The sequence below is a fragment of the Solenopsis invicta genome, chromosome 2 (assembly GCF_016802725.1).
Source record: "Solenopsis invicta isolate M01_SB chromosome 2, UNIL_Sinv_3.0, whole genome shotgun sequence".
Classification (NCBI taxonomy): Eukaryota; Metazoa; Arthropoda; class Insecta; order Hymenoptera; family Formicidae; genus Solenopsis; species Solenopsis invicta.
Genome location: NC_052665.1, coordinates 17,105,749 through 17,130,589, shown reverse-complemented (window position 1 = coordinate 17,130,589; position 24,841 = coordinate 17,105,749). Strand labels below are relative to the sequence as shown.

At 34.1% G+C, this 24,841-nt stretch overlaps 2 protein-coding genes across 7 annotated transcripts in view; one reads left to right on the top strand and one right to left on the bottom strand.

The window, feature by feature from the left end:
* Positions 1-12,421, top strand: part of LOC105194560 — a 48,237-nt gene extending 35,816 nt beyond the window's left edge. For 3 of the 6 annotated variants that reach the window (XM_026135637.2, XM_039457422.1, XM_026135636.2), the window contains 7 exons: positions 2,927-3,128; positions 4,528-4,780; positions 7,564-7,818; positions 8,115-8,228; positions 8,580-8,762; positions 10,967-11,275; positions 11,510-11,677. In XM_026135637.2, the coding sequence (XP_025991422.1) occupies positions 2,941-3,128; positions 4,528-4,780; positions 7,564-7,818; positions 8,115-8,228; positions 8,580-8,762; positions 10,967-11,275; positions 11,510-11,677 (1,470 nt within the window). In that variant the 5' untranslated portion in view covers positions 2,927-2,940. Of the gene's footprint in view, positions 1-1,591; positions 1,696-1,749; positions 2,613-2,926; positions 3,129-4,527; positions 4,781-7,563; positions 7,819-8,114; positions 8,229-8,579; positions 8,763-10,966; positions 11,276-11,509 lie in introns of those variants that run through there. The other 3 variants (XM_039457430.1, XM_026135638.2, XM_039457425.1) reach the window with 3 other exon arrangements.
* The window catches only part of LOC105194581 (midasin), a 96,287-nt gene extending 72,264 nt beyond the window's left edge, over positions 1-24,023 (bottom strand). The window contains exons 1-11 of the mRNA XM_011159564.3: positions 23,952-24,023; positions 23,570-23,805; positions 23,036-23,281; positions 21,838-22,892; positions 18,850-21,639; positions 18,078-18,558; positions 17,500-17,866; positions 17,067-17,384; positions 16,678-16,986; positions 16,293-16,517; positions 16,085-16,213 (exon numbers count right to left, since the gene is read on the bottom strand). Coding sequence (XP_011157866.3) covers positions 16,085-16,213; positions 16,293-16,517; positions 16,678-16,986; positions 17,067-17,384; positions 17,500-17,866; positions 18,078-18,558; positions 18,850-21,639; positions 21,838-22,892; positions 23,036-23,281; positions 23,570-23,805; positions 23,952-24,023 — 6,228 coding nt within the window. The remainder of the gene's footprint in view (positions 1-16,084; positions 16,214-16,292; positions 16,518-16,677; positions 16,987-17,066; positions 17,385-17,499; positions 17,867-18,077; positions 18,559-18,849; positions 21,640-21,837; positions 22,893-23,035; positions 23,282-23,569; positions 23,806-23,951) is intronic.
* Between the last annotated feature and the right edge of the window lie 818 nt (positions 24,024-24,841).

Below are 24,841 nucleotides of genomic sequence, written 5' to 3'. Positions count from 1 at the left end.
TGTTTTCAGTGGCATAAATTTAATTAATGTAATCAACAAATTTAACCGCGAGCGCTTTATTTTGCGCAAATTACTTCGTTTGAGAATAAAAGTATAAAAGATACTTTGATCTTTTTCAATATTTCAATCCGTCTGTTTTTTACCTAAGCTTTAATTCCTACGAGTATTGGATTTACAAGTTGACGAGATATCAACGATGATGTCAATCCAATCACAACTTAACGCTCAAAATCCGATAGATAAAAGAACAGTAGAAGTATACTTTCTGGTAACAGCGCACTACGAGATTCGTCCTTCTTTTTTGGCCTCGGATCAGTAAAACTTTTTGCCGTAATCGATAGCTAAAAGGGAAGGCTCGCATCGGCCGATTGCCAAGCAGTTTGCAGTCATTCTGAAATCGAAAAAGCAACGACGGCGACGTCGGAAGACGCTTCCAAGATTCCATGACGAAGCTTTATGGCTGCGAGCTATGAACTTAATGGCAAATATATTTCTTCTACGTCAAAAAGAGGAATAAAAGAACAGTTAGCTATCGTTTGTTTGCTGTCGTTGTTTGTCCAGAAAATTCACTTATAATACAAGAGACGGTAGTTTTCATCGCAAAATAAATTTGTCAAAAATGCAAGCGGAAAAACTTGCAATGGAGAAATATTGGGAAAGTTGTAAATAGCTCTAAAACTTGGAAAATCATGTAATGTTGGACGAGGCATCGCAAGTGGACGAAGCGCGCGCGTCAACAAGCGACAGAGGGGATATTTTCTCCTCCACCTTTGTACACAGTTCCTAACACAATTAACTGCAGCAGGCTGAAATCGAATTAGTTCGTATCGGATGCTGCTTAATTTCGCTGGCTCGACCGTACATCGATAGCTATTGCAGTTTTCCCGGAACGAGTCTGACAAGAACGACCGAGTTTTTGCAGGTCGAATAAAGTTGCAGGTCGTTTCTTGTCTCTCTGTGCGTCTTCCTATTTTTGTCTTCCTATTTTTCTCTTCCCTTCTCTCTCTCAATCGACACTTCTCTCGTTACGTATCTCTCTCAATTAATGCAGATCACGAATTGGAAATGTGGGTCGTGTATGCACGAAAACAACGAGAGATTTCGAAGTCAACGCGCGCTCCCATTTATTTCGGTAAACGAGAACCGAGTGATTTTGCCTGAGGGGAAAGGAATATATGATCTTGCGGTAAGTGCTTCAAAGCACAGTACATCCTAGAATATACATCGGGAAACCATCATTGGGCGATAAGAGACGAGATTCTCCTAAGCCAAGCACTTTACCGAAAATTCGTTCGGCGGCATTAAACATGTTCTATACGATCCTCTGCTTATTTGATTTTGCACAATGATAAAGATACGTCCGTAGAAATTAAATTAAACATAAAGTTCGGTTGTCTATTTCCGCATTCAGTTCTCCGCACATTTATTTTTGCAAGAAAAAAAAAATAGAATTACATAAAATAAATTTAGTAGGAAAACATTCATAGACATTAAATAAAGAGACAAATAAATGATAAAATTTTCCTATCCGCGGTTGTAAGATTGAAGCTTAGTGCGCGAAAAGTCCTTTTCTCCTGCAATTCAACTTTAGATATCGTGACATTTCTGACAATGAAAAATCGATCGCAAAAGGAAGTCGAGGACCTGCAAGTGAAGAGAAGTGCGGTAGTTCCGACACATATTGTTCGTTTTCAGGTACAGATATCTATAAAATTCGGATATAGTCGCAGTCTTTCTCCTATTTTCCCACTTCTTCACTTTTCTTTCAACAAAATGCGCGCGCAACCGAATTCCGACGAAAGAATAAACAAGCAATATCGCGTTCGCCCGGATGGATATTTCACGCCACTTCTTCGAGATATCCAGAGATATTGTACTCGACGAAACTAGTTTAAGCGGGTAAAAATGGTCAGAAAAATTGACAAAGATTGAATTTTAGAATTAAAATAAGAATGCAATAGGTTCTCAATAGAATAATTTAACGAGATCTATTTCGATACTTTACAGCTCTCTTTAAAATAGAATCTTTTTACAAAGGCCGTGTATTGTCACAAAATGACAAATACAATGAAATTAAAAATTATAATTGTGTAACTTGTATAAGTTATCAATGTCCATAAAAGTTAGCAATTTAATTCAATTTCTAAAATGCAAGTTATTTAAAATGCAAGAATTTGCATCTGTTAGTAACAAAAAAAAAATGTTTAAGCAGATCAAGTTATACAACTTGATGAACCTTATATATCCCAAATTCAATTTATAAAATAATTTAAGTGAAATTTTACTAATAAAATTTCCAGAAGATTTCATCTGTGATCAATCATGTTGCGTCCCCACGGCGATACTGTGTCAGAACAATGACCAACTAAATTAGTAGGAATCATTGACAAAGATCGCTTCCGCTTTCTCTAATTATTGAGACGATAATTGGTTCAATTAGTGTTCGGCCTCTAGTTACACGCGATGCATAGAGGAGGACCATCAAGGTCTAATTAGAGTAACGGGATTTCAATGAGAACTCCAAGCGTGGTATGAGGATTTGACGGAAAATGGAAATACCTGAGATTCTCGCGCTCTTCATTAATATGGACTTCTAACGTGACCTAGTAATGGTAGATTACTATCCTTTTAACATATTTTGTATAACTAGATTTGTGTATGCATCATAAAGAGGAACTTTCTTTTAACATGCATATCTATTAATAATTCTGCACGTGATATTTTATTATACAATTGTGCTAGATATTTTATACTATTCGCTTAATTCAAAGTAGATCGCATATTAAAATCGAATTACACTCGAACAGTAGAACGTTTGAATGAATTCGAGATTTCGGAAATCCGCTCCGCAAGCTTCAATAGATATTATCAAATAGAACACGTTCGTTCGACAGCAACGACTAAATGAGACGATTCTCCTATGCAGCTCCAGCGGTAGCGATGATCGGAGCTAATCTGAGATTTGGCATCGGCGCTTCCGGGAATGTCACGTCCAACGCCACCAAGGTGTTCCAGTGTCACCCCGGTGGTGTGACCGAAGCCACCGTCATATTTAGCCTCGGTGCAATGGGGATGGGGGCGAACATCATCCTTATGACGTTGATACTGGCGAAGCGACAGCTGCGCAGGTATGGGGCAATAATAATCCACCGAAGAACGGCGCTTTATGACCCCCGTGTGCTTTGCATGGGCTGATCCAGGAATAACGCTTGGAAATTCTCATGTTATGATCCGTTCGATACACGAGACAAAATTGCTTCCTACGGATATTGCGTGTTACCGCAAAAATTACGCGACCATAATTTCTCGCGAATAAAGAGAAAAGAATGCTTAGCATTACAAAAAGTAAACCATAAACTATTGAAAATAAGGCTAATGAGAGTCAGCGCGGATATAGGTGCGCAATTACCATTGTTATTATAAATATTAATTCATCACGGCACAGATCGTTTCTTGCTCTATGAACTAATGTCGGTTGGATAATATTTTCAAGATTCCATTATTTATACGCTGAGGATGACTCCAAAGTAAGTCAAAACGTTCGTTCAATTTTGTTAAAATGAATACATATTTATACCTAACAAAAATAAATGTGATTGCACACTTATACCCACGCTGATTTTCATTAGCCTCATTTTCAATGTTTTATTGTTTAAATTTCGAAAGTCCTAATTTAATACATATTAATTACGAAAAGTATCATGTTCAATTGTGCCCTATTACATTCGCGTTGTAATGTTCGAACACAATGCGAATTCAATTCATTCGTTTGATAGAAACATGCCCGGTTCAAAAAATAAATTTGTTATATTGCAACTTTTCATATTTTCGAATAGAATTTATATGAGGTAAGACGCGTTTAACTGTGCCGTACGTGGATTTCAATCTCGCGTAAAAGTATCTTGACTTGTTGAACTTTATTTCAGTACGTGAACAGGCAGCTATATTGCAGCCCGGTAACCGTCACGTGCTGTTTACCGAATAAAATCCCGATCGTATGCTGTATGCTTGCGAGTAAACAAAATATTGTCTGATCGATACGCGAAACATGGTGCACGTGACAAACTGCGGAGTGTTCTAAATGTGATATCGATCTCAGAGGAACGTCTCCTATCAATTTAAATTCGATTTTCCTAAACAAAAGCACTGATCCTTTTTAGGATTGCAAATGCATTTCTCGCAAATTAAACTTCACAAATTGAAATAATGTTTTAAGTAAAATTCAAGTTTGATTACTAAAATATATAAGAGTATCTAGAAGTGGCAAAGAAAGACGTAAAATATTCATAAAAAAAAAATAAAAATAAAAATTAATATGTCTCAAAACTTAGTATCATATTTTAGAAACATTTTGCCTGCATTCATATTTTTTTATATTTTAAACACACAGCCAAAATTGTTATAGCAATAAAATTGTCGGAGGCGACATCTTATGAGATGTAGTAGTCTGGGATTAGGGAAGTGACAAAAGTCGCAGGCGAGACGCGGACAGAATGTGTTGACGTATATTTATCCGGGGATTCACAGGTGGTCCCAGGGATTGTTATTTCACCAGGCTATGGTGGATTGCGCAAGGGCCGCTATATTGCTGCCCCTAGGCTCCAGTATATTGAATTGTCAGCCTGTTAACAAGTGTTCCCTGGTAGAGACCGCCTTTCTGTTACTGGTGACCGTTTCTACGGTAAATATGCTAACAACCGTACTAAACGACAGCCCGGTATTCCCAGAGAGCGACGACGAGGCAGATCTGACCGCTCCCTTGCTGATGGACTCACCCCAGGTAAGAATTATAACGCGACGTTGCTAAGCTAATATGATCCGTGCTTTCCATTAGCAGTAGTTATTCTCACGGGTTTCTCAGATGCATTGAGATGTATACGGTAAACAAGAGTGTAGATTCGTGCAGATATAACTCTCGAACGTCGAATCTTAACAACTAAGTTTCAACTTATCTCTCAACTCACAGCACTCGGGTCTTTCAATTTACAACTCCTAACTTTCAACTCTCGATCTTCTCGATCGTCTCTTAACCCGTTGCGGTCCTGTTTCTTTAAACTATTTCTCGCAATTGAGGATCTTCCTCAAATGTTTCGTTTTCAACTTAACTCTAACATCAAAAACATTTTGATTATTTGAAAGAAATATATTTCGAAAATCCCACAAATATAATTTATCGATTATAATCGTGTACGAATTTGAAGGATTATGCCATCGAATTAGGTTATCGCAACGCACTATGTCTAACTCGATAAAGCTTACATTTGATATTACAATACGATTGTACATTACGATTATAAAATTCTTTACTCATTTAATCAAATATAAATGTTGTTTTTAATTTAAATCAAGTTAGAAAGATTTGCTTCTGAGGATCAATCATGAAACTTTTATCCTAAAGCGGAAACGCGAAAAATGGAAATCTTTATTATTGCAGTTAATGGAGAAATTTTTCACTTTTCACGTTTCCGCCCTAGGGAAAAAAATTTCGCGATTGACCTCCTGATAGACTATTAATAAAAAAATATTATGACGTATGGACAAACCGCGTGGCTTTGGCTAATGCAGACCGATTTTCCATCTCATATGAGAGAGAAATTTCCACCTAACCGCATTGTGATAGCGAATTTAGCGGTAACTGATTGCGGTGCACATTGTCCGCGTCGTAGCAGAGAGATATCGAAGCGAAAGCTGTCAAATTAAAATAGCATTTTTTCAAAGAAAATTAATTACGTCGTAAAAAAACATTAAAGGCACAATCTGAATTAAATACGTGGAGCTTCTTAATAAATTGTGATCATTATTTAACGTTTATAAAGACAGAATTATTTTCTAATCAATTTCATACCAAATTTTTATATCAAATTATAATAAATGTTTAAATATGATTCCAAATAAAGTATAAAAAAATAATGTTTCTATTTGCACATGCCGTATAAATAATTTTTTGCAATAAATTATTAAAATATTCTATATTTTTATTCAATTTCTCATTCAAATTTAATCAAACGTTTTTATTATACTTATCTACGCGATAAATTTAATTGAGAATTTAATTTAATAAAATCGCGAGACAGAACTTTGATACCGAGATAAGATCATTTTCAAGTTCACCAAGCTGCACACTACTAAAATTCGATGCAGATCTTACGAAAGATTCTATATCATTATGGCACGCCCCGAGACAATAAATTAGCGCAATTAATTCCTTAACGACTTGGCTTCCCTGCGCGTGTAGTAGTAGTCACAGTTCCAAATTAATTTAATGTAATAACTTGCATATGACATTCGAGTTGTTTTTGTAATAACAGAATTTTAACAATTCGTTAAACATGCGAGATGTCTATTATTATGTATCCCTTGCGAAAAAATTATTTTTTTACCTGTAAACATCAAAATAATATCTGCAACAATTTTAAATATTACTAACAACGTAGGATCTATTCGGTCTCAGATTTTCATTTTAAGACATTTTTCTTGATGCACGCATAATTTATTAAACCCCGATTTTGACGAGTTACATTTCTAAATTGTAAATAAATAATAAAAAGTAAAATTTTAAATAATTAAAATTATTTTTTAATAAATATTTACATATAATTATTAAGAAGTGTCGAATATGTCAATATTTAAAAAAATTTTTTAATAATTTTTTTATTTTTGTTAAAACAGAAGAATATTTAAAATTTCTTGTATTTACTGGCAAACTAATATCTGATTAAAGCTTAGCTTTGATAAAACAGTCTCTATTCTTTACGCTGACGGATCAATTCTAGATTACATGATTGTATAGATGTGACAGATTCAGAATTTAAATGAAGACAATCGGATTATAACTTAAACTCGTTACACTGACCAATCACGATATTCTAAACGAGACTACGTTTGATCGAATAAATGAATATTCATGAAATTTTGCGAAATCTATAAGGATATACGTTTTCTAAAAATGATCGTTATTTGTAATAATTAATGATTTTCCAATAATATTTTTGTTGATTTTGTTTTGTGCTATACAAGCACATTCATAATTATATGTATAAAATATCTTATTATCGCCGAATCACGTATGCTTTGTTCCGTTCTTGATTTAAATTTTTTTCTATGTACGCAATTTATTTATGACTTGTCAGTATTACTAAAGTAAAAATTAGGATAAAATAGCTAACCTTCTGTTAAAATATTTACATCTTTGAGAAATTATTTATGTATAAAGGATTTTAATTAAATTGTGGAAAACAATTTTGTATTGTTCTTTACTTTTTTTAAAGCAATCAATAACAGTTCAAGTCTCACGTGTTATTTGTTCGCAAAAAAAAGAATAAAAAAAGTATAATAATTTACAGAAAAAAATCTTCAAATAATAACAATTAATTTAAAACCGTTACTATATTTCTCAAAGTCTGTTTCACTTAAAAAATCTCAAATTCATTATTTAAATAATTTTTATCAAACCCAATTCGTGAAATACACTTCGTGCAATTTTGCGAAAAACTCCGAAAAAACAATGTGACTGAAAAAATTCTATTATAAAGTTTCTTAAATAATTTTTCGTTATTTTTGCAGTGCGTGCTCTTTGGCACCTTCATGATCTGGTTCGCCAGCATAACTATCAATCTGGGACCCACGTTTCTTAGCGGCGCCTTAGCGGCAAATACGGAGAGTAGTCACAATGCACCTAGCTGTCCGTTGGTACATGGCCCTTTTCGTCATTACATATTGAACGTTTTGTGGATTTTCATCAACATTATTTGTGTAGCGCTCACGCTCTTTCACTTAAGAAAGTTGCACAGAGATCTAACGAAAGCTAATGTCGAAGCGGTAAGCAGCAACCATCAATTGTGCACAGTAAAATCTATCGAATGTACTTCATCAATTTAAAACTTTGTGCAAATAAAAATGTCTCTTTCTAAAATTTATAAAACACTCAAAAAGTATAATATTATGTATCAATTTAGAATTAAAAATTTGGATAACAGTGTTTTTGCACTCTTACAATATTTTTTCCGTTTAAAGATTTTATACATTTTAATTTAAAAAAAAAAATATTTTTTTTTCAATTCTATTTTACTTTTATAAATTTCTTCTTTATTTTATGACAAAATATTTATCTACAGGTACGAGTAGCTGGTCTCGTTACGACACTCGTTAATGTAACGGGAGGACATCAAGAAGCAACGAATTCGCTTGCAACCGAAGACGGTGACACGAGAAACGGTACGACGCCGAAAGTAAGTCATTACGTTAATGATTTTCAACACAAAGAGCGTACTTCTATGCATATATGCTAATAAATCTTTACAAAATCCTTTCGTTTTTTGATTGATAATTTACATAATAGTTTAACGTTTTTATAAAACTACGTTTTAAACATTGTATCAGTATCAACGGCACCAGATTTTTCTTGTATATTCACATTCCTATGCACCTGGAATATATATGCAAATATATATGAAATATATATATATATATATATATATATATATATATATATATATATGCAAGAGGGAAATGAAAAAAGGAAGCGAGAGCCGTGGCACATAAAAGGATCTAAAGTTATTCAGAAACGACATTTTTTTCAGAGGACGGGTGCCATTGAGGAACATCGGAAAATGAGAAATTACCTCAGGAGGATGGAACGCGAGGGTGTGCAGAGGGTGAAAATGTTCCTGGTCATAACAGCGGCGTACGTCTTGTTCTGGGGACCATTGTTTTTCGTTACTCTGGTACACCATCCCGTCATAGGGAACCCTACTGGCTACGAGGTAATTAGAACGTATAGAGTGTTGCAATGAGATAATGGGAAGTTTGTATCTGTGCTCGCGTTAATGTTACTTCAGTCGATATTTATGCCCTCCCACAAATATCTCCCGGTCATTACTTATCTCACTAGTAATGGAGCACTTGCGATATCAGTGCGAATATTAATAGTGCGGCATATGAATGCTCGTCGCACGGTTTACGGATCGTATTTCGTCTCGATAAAAACGGCAGTTGTACATGTCTCGTTGTTTATTCATCACTCGAGAATGAGATCTCTTATTAATTTCAAAAACTACACTCGCTAGGACTAAAGTCTGCGACGTACCAGCAGTTTATATAAATACAAATATCATAAATATAAATAGATCTAGTTGACGTCACGCAAGTAACGTTTTATAATCGAAATCAAGTGCAAATGTCAAAGTTACTCGTCTGGCAGCAATATAAATAAATCTCCTCCCTTTTTCTTAATCATTATAGATCAGTGTTGTACAATTTCTCATAATGATTATAATAACGTGTTTAAAATATATGTACGCGACATAACGAAACTTGTCAAGCGATTTTAGTTCAACTTCTGATAACAATAGTTCCGATGGGAACAAATGCGAAAACTTGGCGAGAAAACATGAAAACGTAACTTGCTCGACCGTGCCAGTACATAGTTGCACGTGAATCGCTCGAGCGAATTCGCAGCTCTACCGAGCAGAGTTCCTCCGAGGAATCTTTCCACGAGAATATAAATTTTCAAGAGAGAGAAGTCTCCGCCGAAAAACTCGTTGAGTGACTCGAAGGCGCATCGCGCAAGCGGTTTTGCTGAGCGTAACGTCTCTTGTAGCAGATGTACAAAATAGTCGCATTTTATCTTCTCTTACGCGCAATAAACTTCCGGTATTTTTGATAAAGGGAAGACCACAGCGAAAAGTGTAATTTATGAAAAGATAAATCTTCTCGTCTTCTGCTTAGATATTCGTAAATTCGGATGTTTTTCAACAAAATATTTTATAATATATCTTTTGCGCATCATAAAAATCCTTTTAAATATAAGGTAAAGTCGCCTATGATAGGATGGGTTCCTAATATGAAGTTTCTGCTGCATTAATAAACGCATGTAGTTTGTACCATCATAAACTTATTACTCTTGGGATGAAATCTATATAGTAGAAAATTTATTATTAGATCGTGCGAGCAATCATTGAAAAAAAAATTTTTTTTTAATTGGATGTCAAGATTTATTGAGATGAGTTTTTAAACCTTGTTTATAAAATAAAAAAATATTTAATAAATTCTGCATGTAGTGATAGAGTAAAGTCGTATTAACAGAATAATACGGGATGTGATAACTTGCTTAATTATAAATATTAGATTTGGCGATCGTGAAATCGCAAAGCGTGGAACTCATAATATGAGACACTCAAAAATCCCCATTTATTATTGCATATTCTGACTTCGAGAACTTTTCAAAATGCTTTAATAAAGTTTTTTATTGAGGACTTTGCATTGAGGAATTATGAGACTTGAAAGTTATAGCTTTCAGCATTAGCCCCTAAACTTTAAAATATCTCGAAGAGATTTTAGAGAAAAATATTACGTACAAAAGTTTTTGAGAATTAAAAGAGCTATTTGATTGGTCAGCTAGATTTTAAGTCTGGAGTCTAATTTAAACCTAGTAAAGTCCAAGTTGATAAAACCATCTCGTATAAAAAAAAAACCTTTGTTAGAAACCTTATTTTTTTTAATTAGCAAAATCGGCAATTTTGATCAAAAATTTTATATACAACAAAGTATAACTATTATCGGTTGCTAACTTTTGGCGATGATAAATATATTTACTATAATTTAAATATAAAAATAGGAATTATTGGTATAAATTAAATAAATTATAAGCCTTTAAAAAAAGGAATCTCATAATAGATTACATTACCCTAATCTTCCCTTTAAATAAAACCAGAGATTCATATAAACAATTAAACAAATGTTTTTCATTGTGATGAACTAATTATGCTATTACAATTTTAATTTTTTAAACTTTAAAAAAAGAAAGTGCACTCTTTCTCTCTGTCTCTCTATAATTTCGTTCTCCTGTTTACTTTACAAGCGCGCTATCGTGCAATTTTGGATTAGCTTATAAATTAATGTTTGTAGTAACACGATGCAAACTGTACATCGCATCTAAATCACTGGATTCCGCGGTTTGTTGTACCAGGTGACTTTACACATCGCGTATGTGCACGCCTTCGTAAACCCGACCCTGTTCCTCGCCTTGCACCGGGGGTTACGACAGGGGATGTCGGATGTGTGCTGCGGTTGCTGCGAAAGCATAGCCCGATGGATCCTCGGATCCGCTGCGACCGGCCCGATGCAGAACGTTCAACTACGATACGATGCGCCGATGACTCTCCCCTCGCCGCCAGATCCACCCCTATCGGCGTCGGCCGTATCATCGGGATGTAATCTTACTGATGTGGCACTTCTAAAACCACCCCTGCCACCGACTGCCAAACACTTACTGGTGGTAAGACACTCATCCGACTAATCACCGAAACCTGTCGCGCTTAATCACTTAAAGATTGTTCTTTAATGACTCGAAAACACATCCTTTAATCACTCAAAGAACGCTCTAATTTTCTTTAATGATTCCCCTTTACAGAAAAATATTTTGATTCTTATTACATGATAATATTATATTTTACTCAATCTTAATCTTTATTCTCCTGATACAAATACAAAGTTGTCAATAAAATTACAGGACGACTCCATCGTGATACCACCCGATCCTTGGAGTCTGACATCGCGACCGAAGAGCACGTCTAGCCTGTACGAAGAGGAACTATCCAGAAGACCGAGCCTCCTGCTACCACCACCGGAATTAAATGATTTGCAAAGTCCGACAAGTAGCGACTTGCCCAGCGAATAAACAACATTAATCAACATCGAACCAAAAAGCACAACGTTAATCGATTACAATGTAAAAATAATTGCAAAAATGATAAAAAGATTTTCAAGAAAAATCTTTCCTAGCCTCCCAATTCTCTCCTGGAAGCATTTACTCTGTCTGATGTTCGTATACATATACTGATGATAAAAAGCTAAAATCAAATGAGTTACCTACTATAAATACTGTGTCACTTAAACATTTTTTAAATGAGCGTTAATATGAAATCAGCGAAAATCATGACTATCTGCAATTGCGTTTGAAAATATCCGTAAAGTTTTCATGCCATTTTTAATAACAAACATTAATCTAAATGGAATTAAAAATTAAATCGTAAATTAATATAAAATTGTAAATTTGGTTCCTATGGATATATACATTTAATATATCAAATGGACAAGAGTACATCAAGATAATATTAAAATTAATTATACGAATGACGCATCTTCAATTTTGTTAGGAAGTGAAGTTACTGGAGAATTAATATGCACATTTACTTTTACAATGCGTACAAAAAAAATGACAGACTGACTTTTTTTACAAAACTCGTATATACATATTTGCACAATTGTCACGTCCAAATCGTCAGTTAAAATGGTGTCAAGATCATTGCTTTCTTATTGAAAAATAGCATTATTTTATCATATTTAGAATGTAAATACAATTCTATTTATTTTAATTGTTACAAATGCATAGAATAAATAGAATTCATTCCGACATTTTGTATAATAAAGTACAAATAACTTCATTATTCATGAAATTCTAAAGATAATTCCAAAATTTGATCATATTTTTAACCAATTATAATACAGTAAATTACTGATAATTAAATAATAAAAAATAAAGTAATTTCAACTGTCATTCGCATGCGATCAGCAACGCAAATTAAATTTTACATTGATTTACTATTCTGGATGATGATCTGTGCACTAAACAATGAAAGTATATTTATTTATCATTGCAAATTATATCAAGCTCGGATATCATTTCATATCATATAAATTAAAATTTAATTTCTTTTTCTTTTTGGGTTTTGCAAGTTGTACGTTGTGGCAAAATCTAAAAAATAAAATGGCAAATCTAGAAAATAAAAAAAAAATAGAAGAAGAGAGAAACGTAGTTCACGGGCATCATCTGATTGTATCTGTGATTGCTTATAAACGTCCTAGTCTCTTTGTCGTTACAAATGTCATTAATAGATTCATAGAAGACATAGATAATATATTATGTATATATACAGAGCGATATACGGTACCATAGACATATTAAATAATGTTAATTCGTGATCTGCTTTTTCAGCTAGAACAGAATTGAAAACGGAACGAATATCTGGCGAGTCAGAAAATTATACAACACGTAGTATAATTAACTGAAAAGAAGATTTATAATTTCTGCATTTAGCTGAGCTATAGGTGCACTTATTAAATGTACATAATCGAATGCGCAGTTCTGCCGCGCTTAAGTCCTTCGTAAAATGGCACTATTGCGTGAGCTTCTTCATCTGGGGACTCAATCTTCTCGAAACGAGATACTATATATATTGAATTACATATATATTTTCTACTCGACATTTTAGAAATTACACCCGTTGCAACCGCACGATGCATCAGTGTGTCGCCGCGCCGATTTAATTGTGCGTTACACCAACGCTTTTGTTGTATGTAAATGAGAAAGATTAACGAGAGTAAGGAAGCAGAGAAATCAGTTTATTCTACAAATGGAGAACTGGAAATAATTACAATGAATGTAAATATAAATGTGAACCATAATTATTCTTGATATGTATTAGCCTCCAATTATTTTCAAATTTATGAATTTAATGTTGCATTTGAAGCGAAACAGCGAACCAAAAGCGATATCCCTTGTATTTCAAATATTTGCTCATCATTTCGATAATAAAGAAAAACTCGAACTGTTTCAAAGTCATACTCGTTTAAAAATTGTAATATTGAACTGATTAATACAATTATAGACAACATGTTAAAACACAACTTTAAACATTAAAAATCGTAATATTAAGAACAATTAAAACTCAGTTAATTGTATTGAAAATTGACAAATTAATTTGTCACGTGATTTTTTAAAGAATGTAATATTTGATCACATAAATTAAAAATGTAATGCCTAATTACGAGATTAAAAGTAATGAGTTCTATTAAGTTTATATAAAAATTATTCATATCAGACTGAGTCGTATAATTAGCAGATCATAATCATGATAAATTAACCTCTAAAAATCTAATAAATAAGTATACTTCAATCGCAAGAAAGTTACTCAAAATTTCTGAACATGGAATTTAAGAATATCTTTTTACCACGTTTATATTATTTATAAATTTGATTCAAAACAATATAGATCAAAATTATAAAAATTTCATCTAAAATAAAAAATATACATCATTGGCATAATTAAAGATATATTAAAGTGTATTAAAAAGTGTTAGTGTAGAAATTGTTTCTTATTGTACAGCGAAAGGCATATCAATGTAGAGGAGTGTCATGTGTTTGAAAACGAGTACGCAGCATAACGTTATGTGGCAAATATTAATATTTATTAAAATTACTTGAGATTAAAATTCTCAATCAACCCCTTCTTTTTTTATTCACCACATATGTGTTAAAAGCAGCGCGCGAAGAATGCTGCTTAGATATACAAGTCAATTAACTGTAACTACAAAATATTTTCTTCTTAGGTATATCGCGCGTATGTAATAAATGTTTAATGTAAATTAATGTAAATTATACGTGTAAGAAAGTGACAGAACGAGATCGAAATTTTTTCGTAATTTTATAAATGCAACATCAAGAACAGAAGTGGATCGACTAATGACAATTGTAAGAAAAAAATCAATATTTAAAGATGCACTAAAAGTATATGCGTTTGAATCGGAAGTTTCGCAGCCCCGACTATGCATGTGAAACACTGAATCGTGTATTTCTTGAGAATAATATTATTTTAATTTAATTCATCTCCTACAATTATTTACTTTATTGCTCAACGGATCGCGAATATAAACTTCGTGATCGTCCACTTAAAATTTTTATGTATTTTTATATTTTGAGACTTAAATGTCCGCGTATAATATGTATATATATAAATACATCTAAAATTTTATAGCGCGGTCCTTTATGTACTCTCATCAACGTATTTTGTTTCGTTTATCTTTTATCGGTAAATATATCTTGAAATTGCTATTAAAATCGATTTCTTTTTTCAAAGCGTTCTTGAAAGCTAAAACACTCAAGCGAATTATTCTAAATAATCTCATCAGGGCAAAGTATTATTATTAAGAACATGTCTAAGAGAACGGTGCCTGAAAAACCGAAACACTGTTACAAACCGGCAGCAAAGTTTGCGAAATAACATCGTAAATCATATAAATTATACCAGTATAAATTTTATCCTTGCCAAAAAAAGAGAGCATATATTATATTCAAATGTATATAAAACCTTGCTCACATATTTAAAATAAAGTATGTGTAATACATAAATTATATGTCCTTTCTATTAAACTAAAATATTGCGTATTTCAAATATGACGAAATAAATTGCAATATTTATTTTAAAATTAATTTTACATTCTTGTATATTTAATGATTTTTGAAAATATTAGAGAAAAGACGCGGGTCGTGAGATATATATAAGATGAGTAAGATATCATGATCATCTCGTATAATTCGCGTTGAATTCTAACAGCAACCGTTAAAATTACTTTGTTACAGTCTATACTTAGACATTATACGATGATTATTAATCAATAATGTTCAGCATTTTTATAAAAGCTGAATTTTAATTTTTATAGGTATATCTTCTACATAATTTTAAGAAGTATTGATTAAATATGTATTTCTGAACTTTAGTATGAAGGCTTTAAATATGGCTTTTAAGTAATATAATTGAATTTAATGTGTGCCGTAATGTATGTATAAATGTCACGTTAATATTTGCTGATTGTGAGTTATTTAAAAAAAAAATAAAATAAAATGATATTTTATCACTCCTTTCATTCTTTTAATATTTCTTTTTAAGAAATAAATTTTGAAAAATAATGATTAAAGATTAAAGAAAATCTATGTTTACTAGAAAAAAATCAAATGTATATGATTTTATGCGTTGAATAGAAATTTTAAATAATACAAAAATCCCATTGGTGCAAGATATTGGCTGGAGAAAGTAGTGAAGGTAAAACCATAATCTGCTAACACAGATAAACTGAGCTATGCATGATATAAACTACTTTTTCGAATCACTGAATTTCTTGACGAAATCTGAAAAAGCTTCTCTTACAGAGAATGATCAGAGGTTCTTCATATTCAATATTCAAAGGATCGATAAATAAATGACAAACAATAATATTAAATATGTATTTGACTCTCGTAGTCACTTACCTGTTCGAAGCCACCTAATATCTCCGTTGTATCCATCGCAGAATTTACGGCAATCGATCTCAACTTCTGGCCTGTCAAAGCGGCAAGTAAACGAACCACACTGCTTTTCCCGCAGCCTGAGGCACCAACCTGTGACATTAAATTTAATCACATTACATTTAATTAGTCAAAAATAGAAAATTAGCCAATGATATATAAATAAACATACAAGTATTGACATCCAATTCATTTTGATGCACTGCATGAGATTTTTTAACGCCATTTTCTGTTCTCTGAGCACTAACAAATTGAAGTCCTGTGGCTCACTGCAATTTTTCCGGCTTAACGTCATGTCACCAATGAAAAGTTTGTCTGCCGTGATGTGCATGGGCAGTCGATTGGGTGGAAGAGGATATCTTTTAAGCGAAAAATATTCTTGATATATCTGATAGACCTGCAAAACAAATCCAAAATAACGTTAGATAATATTAATACAATATTCAACATATTTTATATTTTAATAAGTATAGAAATGATTTCTTCCAGTACAATTCTGAATTCTTCTCTCTATTATTTTTCAATATTCTTGAATATTTTTATAATGACCTATTTACCTTTTGTCGATCTTCATTAGTCCTCATTCTGTTGACATAAATAAGTTCCATACTATCACTTGGATTAAAATTCTGTTTATTGCCACAAAATTCGTTAGACGCAGCTTCGATAATCGTTTCGCACCATCGAGTAAGATCTCGTAGATTCATTTCCCACGGAGACCCGGCGTGCCCCCATACAATGCCAACTTCCGACGCTAATTTGTTATTAAATTGCACCATGTCACTGATTAATTTTGCAGGAAGTTGTGGAAATTGCACATTGAGTATAAAATTCAAATCGTCTTCTTTTAATGCATCTATGGCAACCTGTAAGTATAATGGATTTTAGATTACAAAAGTTTACTTTCATTGCGTTGTATCATGCTATATCCAAAATATATAATTACCTGAGTAAATCTATTTAAAAAGGATCTCGGCAAGCCTCGTCTGGCTCCACCTTGTCGCAAGGGATTTTGACAACCGAACAACCTTGTACCAGGTTTGACTGAAAACGTCTTTCCTAATTCGGGGATGTACACCTCTCCTCTATGATCAAAGCATGCGTTAAGGCCTTCTAGAACCGATTGTGACGCTAGATTTAATTCATCGAGCAGAATCCAATATCCGGCACGCAAAGCTCGCAAGAATGGACCATCTCGCCACGCAAATTCACCGCCTTTTCCACCTTCTACGGGAAGATCGGCACCAAACAAATCGGATATGTCCTGTAGACGCAATAGTAAGATGTCATATATTTTAATATTCCAATCAAAAAAGTTATATTTTAAAAGTGTGTGTATGTGTGTGATAAAAATAAACTTATATGTTGTGTTATAATACCGTTTGATCGCTCAAATTGATTCTAAGCAAAGGATGTCCCGCGGCTTTTGCGAGTGCAGAAACCAGACTAGTTTTTCCTACGCCTGGACTTCCTTCCAGAAGAATTGGTTTGTTTAACTGCAATGCTCTTAGTAACTTTAACGTATTCAGTTTCGTAGTGGGAGTTGTAAACGTAAATGCATAATCTTCGCAAGAAGAGCCTTTTTCAATATAAAATGGTGATATCCCAAATATGTTTAAAACATTTAAATCGTTTGCATCTAATTCGTTTGCTGTTTCCAGGTTAAGTTTAGATTTTATTGTATCTTCAACTTCCGACTTAATAAATCGGAGAGCAACCTCTGTAAAATCTTTTAATTTGCTGATACTGAAAATAAAATAACAATTGATTATTGAATATTAAAACTTTCATTGCAGTAAAATAAATAAAAAAATATTAATATTGAAGTAAATGTAATTGAAAAAATATTAAATATTATCAAACTTAAAATTAGAATTGTTGTATACTTTTCTTACATGCAAAATAATATAATATTGAAATACAATAAAAAATTAATATTAATATTAATAATACTTACCTCTCCGAACCCGTGGAACCAGATCCAAGACTATCAATATACGTGAGACATGCTCCATGATAATATGCTTCTCCGATTGTCAGTTTTGATAACAGAGTACCGCTAGTGGATATATTTATAAAATCAACCCAAGTGAGCATATCTCGTATACTCACAGTAAGCTTTTTGCCTATTTCGGTGGTTTGTAACCATTCGGTAAATCTCAATATTGCAGTAGCAACGGATTCTCTCATTGTTTGCGAATCAGTGCAACAGTTATGTATTATTATATCGCGCAGATCGTTTCTGGCTACACATCCTTCGCACCACACTTCGGTGAAGCGATTTCGCAAGGCCGGCGAAAGCTCCTTCTTGCCATAATCACCACCGGGATTCATCGTGCTGACAAACACGAATTTCTCGTCTGCCACAATCACGGTATTCTCTTCACCATGCGAAGATTCTATTCCCTTCTCAGCCAATAAAAGGCTACGCTCAGGCTCTGTATGAAGATTTAATATAAAAAGATAATATTGAAAGATTAAAACAGTAAATATGTAACTTTCTCCTTAGGATGGAGAAACGTGAAAAGTAAAAAAATCTTTTAATTCTTTTTCAATGGTAAAAAATTCTTACTTTTCACATTTCTATCTTACAGAAAAAAATCACATAATTACTAGCTATAAGTAAGCCTCACAATAAAATGGATCGAATCCTTTAATCTCTTTTTAGAACAATTATGTACATATAAAGACATAATTTCTTTCGATAGAACTCAATTTGTTTTGCTTACCTAAAAGTGAATTTAATCGTTCCAGAACGCTATCGTCGGCCAACGAAATTTCGTCGGCTAAAAATAGATCCCCGTTACGCATGGCGTTTATCAGAGGACCATCCACCCACTCGAAGAGCTTTTGATCATCCTCGGCATGATCTCGAACAGGTCGTAGATTTCCCAGAAAATCGGATGATTCGGTGTGCATGTGACAGTTCACGCTACGCATAGCTTGGCCGTTGATAGCTGCGATCAGCTGGCAGACCGTAGTCTTGCCTCCGCCAGTTTCTCCGACTAGCAACACCGGTTCTTTAAACTGGCAGGATTTCTTTACCAGAACCGCCATTCGACACATGTGATAAGTCCACACGATATGGCCGAAGCCGGAGATACTGTTCTTCAAGATCTCTTCCAATATATGCCTCGTCACTGGCGAAGTCCTGTCGTTCAGCGTAAACAAACTGTCAGGATCCACATCTCTCTTTAAATGTTTTCTTATTACTTGTCTTATTTCGTCCGCTTCTTCAGCTTTGCGAACTTTAGCCGCGAGAACAAGATAGCCCTCATCGGCCAGATGTTGACTCCAATCGTATAGTTTTTCGCCTACGTCTGGCGCCAATCTATACCTCTCGCCCCAACGAAATAGATCTCGTAAAGTTATGAATCCTTTTTTACCGGCAAAAGCCGCCGTACTCTTACGCCTTATCTGAAGATCCGTCATTACGTTAATTACTTGTTTGCAGTACGACTCTGGCATACTGCATCTTTGATTAAGTATGATCTGTAACTCGTTTGGTGGTATCTCATCGAAGTGTAATTCTACAAATCGGTTCCTGAATGCTCGCGACAAAACTTTTCGACCGCCGTAAAATCCAGGAGGATTTTGCGTGGCAAATAGCATAAAGTGTTCGTGCGCTTTTACTACTTGTTGCGTCTCGGGTATAAACAATTCCCTGTTGTCGTCGAGTACCCGATTCAAGGCTTCTAGTACGTCACTTGGGGCTAAATTTAACTCGTCCAAGATAATCCAATATCCTTTGCGCATCGCGTCAACCAAAACACCTTCCTTGAACACCAGCTTACCAGTCTCATCCGCGATATAACTTCCGACGTACTCCTGTAAATCCGTGTGTTCATGATTGTTTATACGGACGCAGATGTGTCCCGTGATCTTTGCCAGATAAGTAATCAAACTGGTCTTGCCCACGGACGTGTCGCCCTGTAGTAAAACAGGGATTTTCCCGATAGACACGACTCTCACTAAATCTTTTAAATTTCTTCTAACGGAATCAGTTAATATGTAATTGCTAGGTGTTTCGGGCATTAGACTGCCTTGTAAAACCCAATATCCCTCAACATACACATATTCTTCTTCCGGACTGCACCTCGGTTTTGGTATAGGAGTGCCAAGAACTGCTTTAATATTATTTTTATCGAGGATAGCTTTCGCGATCATTCTCTGTACAATCGGATATGAGTTATAATCCAGTTGCGTTAAGAAACTCAAAGAAAAGGCTTCGTACAGAGATCTCAGAACATTGCCGCAGGGATTCGACGCAGAAATGTATAACGCGCGACACAGCGTTCTCAAACTGTAATGCGGTTTATGCGCCGTGCCGTCGAACAACGTGCTCATAGCCTCCTTTCTCACATTTAAATAAAACTTCACGATTGCTTCATGTTTTTCCAGTGGTAAATTTAGTTCCGCCAAGTAGGAACTCACGAGTAATTGAAGATCCAATTGCTCGGTCAACTCATCAATATAAAACTCGGTAAATCTGTTTCTCAAACCGACCGGTAGGTCTCTCTTGCCGACGTCCGTGGCTGGATTCATGCAGGCAAATATCGTAAAGTCGGGATGTCTTTTTACAGGCTCTGCATCACCACGCTCCAGTAGCGAAAGAGACTTCGAGGAGCCTTCTAATAAACCGGAGAGACATTCCAAGGTCTCTGCGTTCGCCAGATTAATTTCATCCAAAAGAACCCAATAACCGTCTCGCAAGGCCCTGACCAAACTCCCTTCTATAAAGGAAAATGCCAGCGCATATTGACTCTTTACTTGAGTTCCTAGCTTGTTCAGTTTCTCCAGCAACTTTTCCCACTTTCTCAGCATATCTGCATCAGCCTGGATATTTCTTTGATCGGATTTCTCTTGAGAATTTTTGTTACGTTTGGAATGTTTCGAAGTATCTTTCTTGAACGTATTATCGAGGTTTTTTTCGCATTTTTCTCTCAATCTCTTAACAGCGGCATCTGCACTGTGATTCATCAAAGCAACAAGCTTCTTCCACTTCTGCTGTTTAAAACACAGAGCGATGTGTTCGAGGAATTTTTTATTCGGCTCGATCACGAAATAAGAGCGAAAGAGGATCTCGAACTCCTCCCGAATAGGCAAGATCAAAAACTTTAGATCTACCGGTTTGTAGCCGCCTAATAAATCCGCGCTCTCGCTCTGCTGATTCATATTTATAATTATCAATTTATGACCGGTGCTCCTTGCTAGGTACTGTATCGAACTCGTTTTACCGGTACCGGTCTCGCCGACTAATAATACGGGCTCTTTTTGCATGACGCAGCTAGCTATGCGCTCTAGCAAGCACGCGGAAGGTCTTGTGAAAGAGAAATTAATCTTTTCTATATCTATTCTCGCGTATTGCGCTTTTTTACGAGTCAATTTCGCTCTGCCCGCTATCAGAAGTTCAGGAAGTAAGGCTATGGATGGCTTGTGCACATTGCAAAAGTGTTCCGCCTTTGTTCTTATAATGCCAAGTTTATCAGCTACTGCTGTTGCCAAATTTAATCGTTGCTCTAGAAAAAGATATTACAATTAACAATTTGATATTTAATACCGAAAGCATTTTTAATGTTACAAAAACAAGAAAATGTAAAAAACAAAAATTTATATAAATATCTATAAATTCATATATAAACAATTCATAAGTAAAAAGAGATTTAATAAATAAACATATATTTTATATATTTAAACAGAATTAGAGAGACTAATACCTTGATTATGCACTGAACAGCAAAAAACATCTAGAGCGTCCTGAAATATTTTTAATGCAGAATCCGGTGATGAAACATCGAAATCGACGATAGCTCTGGAACACCATTTTATTAAATCTCGCGTCGACGTCTGTCGTCCAATTTTTAATGATAGTATAGCATCGCTCGTATTACTTTCACTATTATGATCTCCGACAGAGAACAATAGAAACACATCCACTATTCTAGTAGCAATAGTGCTCAATACTGGAAACAACGTTTGGACTACGGTCACTAATTCATCCTTGGATAGGGGTTCCACGTTTAGGCACAGCCAATGTTTTTGCAACAAACTCGAGGATCCTGTGACGTGTTTTTGAATGCCTGTAGTGGACATCATCAATCGCTGAGTAACAAACAACTGGAATCCGCTGTTCGCGTAAATAGTATCGCGATAGCCGGGTACGCAGAGCGTTCCGGTTTCCATCAGATTGCTCAAGACACTGGCTACGTCGAGAGCAGCGCTATCCACATCCTCTAAAAGCAGCCATTTGCCAGCAATAACTGCTTGCGTGAGAACACCCGGTTGCCAGACAAATTCACCGGGTACGTCGGTACATCTATACATCCCCAGCAACATCTTTGAGTCTGTTTGATCGCCTAGTTGCACTTTAACAAAATTCGATGCATCATGTCCAGTGATTCCAGCTAAATACTCCACAAGAGCCGTCTTACCACAACCAACTGGTCCTTGCAAGCAGATACATTTTCTGGAACCAACAGCTATGGCCAGACTCTGCAGATTTTTCCTTGTAGAAGGAACCGAAACCAAGTTGTAGTTGTTCTGTTTTCTGTCAAGAGTGGGCAATAAAATGCCACCGACAGATACAACAGACGAGATATTTTTAATTATGTCTTCTACTGACTCAAATCTGGCACAAACAATACCAGTATTTACACCCTTGTCTTCATTATCAATTAAAAATCTTTCAAAATTTGAAATAAATGTTTGTGCGCATGACAATCTCGTTGATTCAGACATGTTCAAAACTATTGCTATACATTTTAAGGCAACCCTGAAATCAATTTAACAAATCTTTTTTAGTTGGTTTATAGTTTATACAATTTGTACAAACATATAGTTAGTTAATTAAAATTATCTTAGAATATACTACATCTGTTCAGAAAAAAATTTTTGTTAAATTTGCAAAATACTTACCACTTTACTCTGTCATCAGCATTTATTAAATACTTGTAAAATCTAGACCAATTCCATTTATGCTTGAAATGGCTAATAGCAGACCTCAAAATACTATGGCATGCAACAACAAAGTCATATTCAGATACTTCTGAGATATATGAAAGTTTTCTTTTGTTTTGTCTCTTTGATGTTGTAACTGTATCAGGAGAATGGTCAAAAGGTTCAAATGGAGCTGGATTAACATCAAAGTAATGTAAGACAAATCTGAAATAAGAAAATAATATTTGTAATTCTTTGCAATAAACAGGAAATGCTGATATTCAACAATTAATTCTCAAATTAGAAAAGAAATAATTAATATTTACAGTTACAAAATTTTACTACTTTGTATTATAACATTTAATATAAATCCATATCACTTGCATGTGTATATCATTTATAAACAAAAAAATTTTATATACAACGTAAAGTTACATAATGTCATAAACTTTAAAAAGTTCATTACTTAAAAATTTTACACAGCATGCATACACTAACGTAACAAATACATACACTAGTAAATCTTGATTAACATCAAGCAGCTTTCCTAGTATAACACAATTCAATCGATGAATAATATCCTTGTCTATCAATGCTGATGATTTTATGTCGTCTGCAGGTATTGCTACCGAAATAAGCGCTGGTAATAATTCTGGAAAACAATCTGCAACATCTTTTGTGCACTCTGGTTGCATCAAAAATTCACATAATATCTCCAAAATTTTATCAGATTTAAGTTTACTAAATTCCTGTAAATAAATAGAAATTAAATTTATGTTTATTTTAGACACAATCTATTTAAACAATTTACTGAAAACTAAAATTATTAAATAATTATAAAAATTTAAAGGAATATATAATAATAAAGTATAACATTAAAAACAGCGGTACTTACCCCAAAAAGTGAAAACCTCTGCTTATACTTCTGATTTCGTTCACAAAAAATTGACAAATTCGTAGTTAACATCTTGTATGTTTATTTCAAAAAGCTAAACCAATTATCTGTAAAAACGGTGCACCTTGTCGGCATCGAACATGCAGAAGAATTTAGAACAGGTTAGGTTACATGTTAAACATGAGACACACGTGGTTCCTCCCAGTTCCTCCATATATTCAACCATACCAGAGAGGAACTTGAGAGCGGCCACGGCGGCCTTTTTCCTATAACGCTTCGAAACTCCCGTACACTAGTGACGCACATCTATTCTGGTCAGAATGGGAACTACGTGTCACATCCATTTTGCAACCCGCCATTAAAAACAGTGTGGATGTTAGCACGGACAACAACCCACATCCATCTCTCGAGAAATGGATGTAGGTTGTTGTCCGTGCTAACATCCATTTTGCTGCAAATAAAATCTGACGCGTATCGCGTATGTTGCATCCAGAACAGGGGTCGAGAATGTGCACAAATGATTAATTACGTCTACTTTCGCGTAATTTTTTATTTATTATAGTCTGAATTATTTACATTAACATTGATATTAATACATATCAATACGTTTATGCCCATATTTTGCACAATCATATTTTTACTTAAAAAAGATGTTTAATAGTAACAGAGAGAATTTGGTTCTTTAATAAAGAAACATTTATTTTACTTAAAAAATAATTGTAATTAACATCGCATCATATGATGAAGAAGAAATAAATGTCTTTCCACGAATAAATATACCATCTTTTTATTTTTACATAATTCTTTATTATTTAAATGTCTTCAAATTATGCTTTTGAAAAAATTAGCTTTTTTAATTTTTTTAAATCTTGACGCAACTCTCTCTCTCT